Below are 4,367 nucleotides of genomic sequence, written 5' to 3' on the forward strand. Positions count from 1 at the left end.
CTCTGCATTTAATCATTAGTGATCGATCTCTGCTCCCCTCCACAGCATGTCTTTTTCCTGGTTCTCTCCCTCAGCCCCAACCAGTCCCAGCAGAAGACTGCCCCTCCCTGAGCCTGGTTCTGCTGGAGGTTTCTTCCTGTTAAAAGGGAGTTTTTCCTTCCCACTGTAGCCAAGTGCTTGCTCACAGGGGGTCGTTTTGACCGTTGGGGTTTTACATAATTATTGTATGGCCTTGCCTTACAATATAAAGCGCCTTGGGGCAACTGTTTGTTGTGATTTGGCGCTATATAAAAAAAAAAATTGATTGAATTGATTGATTTCTTAATTACTTTTTTGTTGTAATGACATGAACAGAGCCAGTTTCCTTAAACTCCTTTGACTTTTGGGTTTCCTTTTTTTTTTTTTCACAGCGCAGTCACATCACTATCCTTACCCTCCTCTTTGTTTTCCTCAGACCAGATGGCACTTCCAGAAAACTGCTTTAGGTCTATCAACAAACCAGTCCCTCCACTCACTTCGCCTTTATCTTTTTCTTCTACTTGCTCCCCCATTTCCTCTGTTTCCCCCTCCATTTCAGGCTGATTTACAAGCTTGGTCTGCTCCTCTGCATTCAAACTCTCCAAACTTGAGGTGTCATCTGAAGTGTCTCCTTTATCTCCCTTCATTTCACCACAAACTGCCACACCATTCTCCTCTTGCTCAGCCCCCTTGGTGCTACTCCTGGGACTCCTGTTTTCCACCTTCTTTTCCTCATCTTGCATTTCCTCCACTTCTTCTCCATCTGAATTCTCGTCCCCTCGAGGCCACAGCCGGACTCCAAGGTGTGTTTCCAGCACCATTATTGAACCTCTCATCCAATCCCTGATCCCCCCTTCCTTATACACCATGCGCCGGATGGTGTATTCTCCATTTGTCTCCCGGTTCAACTTCTTGTACAAGATGATCAGCACCACAATTAGGAACACGAGGAAGAAAAAAAGGATCAACACAATGTGAGTGGATGATGTGGACATAACTTTATCCTCTGGCATGCCTGAAGGGAGACAGAAAGAGGAAAAAAAACCTGAATTTTAACAGTTACTTTTATTTTCTTTTAGGTTTTTGGCATGTAGTTGATGGGCGCTCCTGTTGAGTTGTTCAACATTTCAAAAAGTGCACAAGAAAACCTCTCAAAAATATGCAAATCCCTAAATACTAAACCTGATATGATTGAGAAATAACTGTACCTTGTTATGAAATTCAGTGTTGATGAAAATTCCAATTGGCTTGGTCTCAGGAATTCAGCTGAATTTCCAATACTTCTAAATGTGCTTCCGGGTTTTTTGTCAGTAGAACCATGGCCAGATTTTCATTAGATTGTACAAAAGCAAAAGTTTAATTTGCAAGGTAAATGACTATTTATATGGGTAAATGTTTGGCATGGCATATTTTGCTAAATCAAAATATATTTACTATATACATCAACTATCAGTTTGCTTTTTAAAGAAGTGACTGTTATCACAAAAACTGCACTGAAATCTACCCCAGAAACAATTCTATGAAAATGTTATTAGTACGGGTCGGAATGTAATTGTAGGCTTATAAATGTGACATACAGTGTTGTGCAAAAAGTTTGAGGCAATGGAAAAAAAAAAAAAATCACAACAAAGATGTTGCAAAAAACAATGAAAGCATCTAAATTTACAATAAAGATGGTTAATAACTACTACCCTTTATCTTACAAACTTTTATGTGTGTGGGTGGGTGGGTGCACTGTTATTCCTTTTTTTATTTTTAGAACATCAGTTTCATTCATTATTCTTGAACAATTATGTTTGTTTGCCTTTGTGGAATATTGCATTGGGCTGCCAACCTCCAAAATAATCATGCTGGCCTGAATGTGAAAAATCCATTTCTGTGATAAAATTCATAAAATTGTCTGGGACATTTGATTCTTTGTTGTTTGGCTTTGAAATGTAAAATTTTATGTTTTACTAGCATACTAATAAAGGGGAACTAACTAAACCAAACCAAACTAATTTAATACTTTTGCACATTACTGTATGTACAGTGGAGATGAACAGGAAGTCTGTCTTGCCTTGATCTCCTGTGGCTAGAAACTTGTCAAGTGAGACAGGAAGCTTGCAGAAGGCCTGCAGTGCTTCTGGTTTCCTGCCAAAATGACAATTAACAGCATTAGCCAGTTTATTATGTTTAACTCTGTTCACCCTGTTGAATAAGAATGAGGTCAAACTTTTTAAACTATTTTTAATATAAAGCAATTTCACAAAAACAAAATAAACAATGTAGAAACAAACATATTTTTGATTTGATTTCTAAATATAGATTAGATGTAAGATCAGGTCTGCAACAAATGAGAGGAGACAAAACATAAATTGTCATTTGCAAAGACAGGGGAAAAAAAAAAGGCAAATTATATATATATTTGAAGTGTTGAATATTACTTACCCACTTTATTTTTCCGTCAATCAGATTTGTTTCAGCACAAAGTGCCAGAGAACAGCGTGACAGTGTGAACTGTGTGTGCGTATGTGAGAATAAGAGTGAGCGAGAATGGGGGCGGTTTAGATAGGTGGTGGCTGACGAGTGAAAACAGATTAAAGGAATGTATATTATGTAAATTCAGGCGTGGCAGGATGCCAAAAACAAAAAGATGTGCAAACACTTTAATAGAAAGCATGCTTTTTTTTTTCTCCCAAAAACAAACTTTTTTTTTTTTTTTGCTCTGACATTTATTTTGAGTCTGCACCACTGCTGCAGGTTGTATCATATCATTAACCATTAACTTTTATTATGAATTTAGGCTTTAGCTATGTTTTTGGCTCTAAACCTGTGAAAAACAGACATAAAGAGGCGATATTTTAATTTCATGTTGAAGCACAAACATGAAGATTCCAAATGTATGATTTTTGGAACAAACATATGATTTCAGGGTTTACAACAGTTTTTAGCTGTCTTCAAAAAATGTTAGCCAAATAAAATTTAGGAGAACTAAATTTTGTGCAAGCTAAGTGGTCATCTAATGGTTTACTAGCTAACTGCTACCTTTAGTTAGTTGTAAAGCTAACTTTTATTATATAAATTTAGGCTTTAGCTATGTTTTTGGCTCTAAACCCCTGAAAAACAGACATAAAAGACTAGATTTTAATTTCATGTTGAAGCACAAACATGGAGATTCCAAATGTATGATTTTAGGAACAAACATGATTTTAGGGTTTACAACCATTTTTGGCCATCTTCAAAAATTTTTAGCCAAATTAAATTTAGGAGAACTAAATTTTGTGCAAGCTAAGTGGTCATCTAATGGTTTACTAGCTAACTTTCCGCTACCTTTAGTAAGCTGTAAAGCTTTTAACTTTTATTATATAAATTTAGGTTTTAGCTATGTTTTTGGTTCTAAACCCATGAAAAACAGACAAAGAGGTGATATTTTAATTTCATGTTGAAGCACAAACATGGAGATTCCAAATGTATGATTTTAGGAACAAACGTGATTTTAGGGTTTGCAACCATTTTTGGCCTTCTTCAAAAAATGTTAGCCAAATTAAATTTAGAACTAAATTTTGTGCAAGCTAAGTGGTCATCTAATGGTTTACTAGCTAACTTTCAGCTAACTTACTTAGCTCATTAGATTGGGCAGGATTTGCATCCAATAAATAAATACTCATATAAGCTGAGCTCAAAGTAGATCATGCAATAAAATTTAATTGAATTTGGAGCAATACATATATATTGGATGGAAACTCTGCCAAAAATTGCAGTTCATTTAATGCCCCCCGCCCCCATATAGAAGCCACAAATATCAAATCAAATCAATTTTATTTATATAGCGCCAAATCACAACAAACAGTTGCCCCAAGGCACTTTATTGTAAGGCAAAAGCCATACAATAATTACAGAAAAACCCCAACGGTCAAAACGACCCCCTATGAGCAAACACTTGGCAACAGTGGGAAGGAAAAACTCCCTTTTAACAGGAAGAACCCTCCCGCAGAACCAGGCTCAGGGAGGGGCAGTCTTCTGGTGCGACTGGTTGGGGCTGAGGGGAGAGAATCAGGAAAAAGACATGACCAGGAAATATGTGATTAAAGGCAGGGTTTTTTTTTTTTGAAAAAAATCTCATCCCATAACTACAAAGGAGGACTGAATGTTTATTTATTGTCCTTGCTACTGGGTTTACAAAAAAACAAAGTTTAAGAAGTCAGTGCATGAAATATAAAGGATGCTACAAAGATAAGACAGACATGGAATGTCCTGTAGTTACATTATCATTGCTTGTTGGTGAAGTAACAAATGTACAAAACCTACAGGAATGCGAACAACAAAATTCAACACTACAGCCTTTCCACACATCAAGAGGAAGACAA

General features: G+C 36.5%; 1 protein-coding gene across 3 annotated transcripts; it reads right to left on the reverse strand.

The window, feature by feature from the left end:
- Positions 1 to 387: 387 nt before the first annotated feature.
- On the reverse strand, positions 388 to 2,536 carry si:ch211-119e14.1. Of its 3 annotated transcripts, XM_034164953.1 has the most exons (3): positions 2,449 to 2,536; positions 2,078 to 2,151; positions 388 to 1,033 (listed from the first exon to the last, which is right to left on the reverse strand). In XM_034164953.1, exon 3 carries the CDS (start codon positions 1,029 to 1,031, stop codon positions 405 to 407), a length of 627 nt encoding a protein of 208 aa, XP_034020844.1. In that variant the 5' UTR covers positions 1,032 to 1,033; positions 2,078 to 2,151; positions 2,449 to 2,536; the 3' UTR covers positions 388 to 404. The 3 variants fall into 3 exon arrangements, with proteins under 3 accessions (XP_034020844.1, XP_034020845.1, XP_034020846.1); XM_034164954.1 differs by lacking the exon at positions 2,078 to 2,151 and having other exon boundaries at positions 2,449 to 2,530; XM_034164955.1 differs by lacking the exons at positions 2,078 to 2,151; positions 2,449 to 2,536 and adding an exon at positions 1,227 to 1,374.
- Positions 2,537 to 4,367: the final 1,831 nt, after the last annotated feature.

This window comes from Thalassophryne amazonica, chromosome 23 (assembly GCF_902500255.1).
Source record: "Thalassophryne amazonica chromosome 23, fThaAma1.1, whole genome shotgun sequence".
NCBI classification, from domain to species: Eukaryota; Metazoa; Chordata; class Actinopteri; order Batrachoidiformes; family Batrachoididae; genus Thalassophryne; species Thalassophryne amazonica.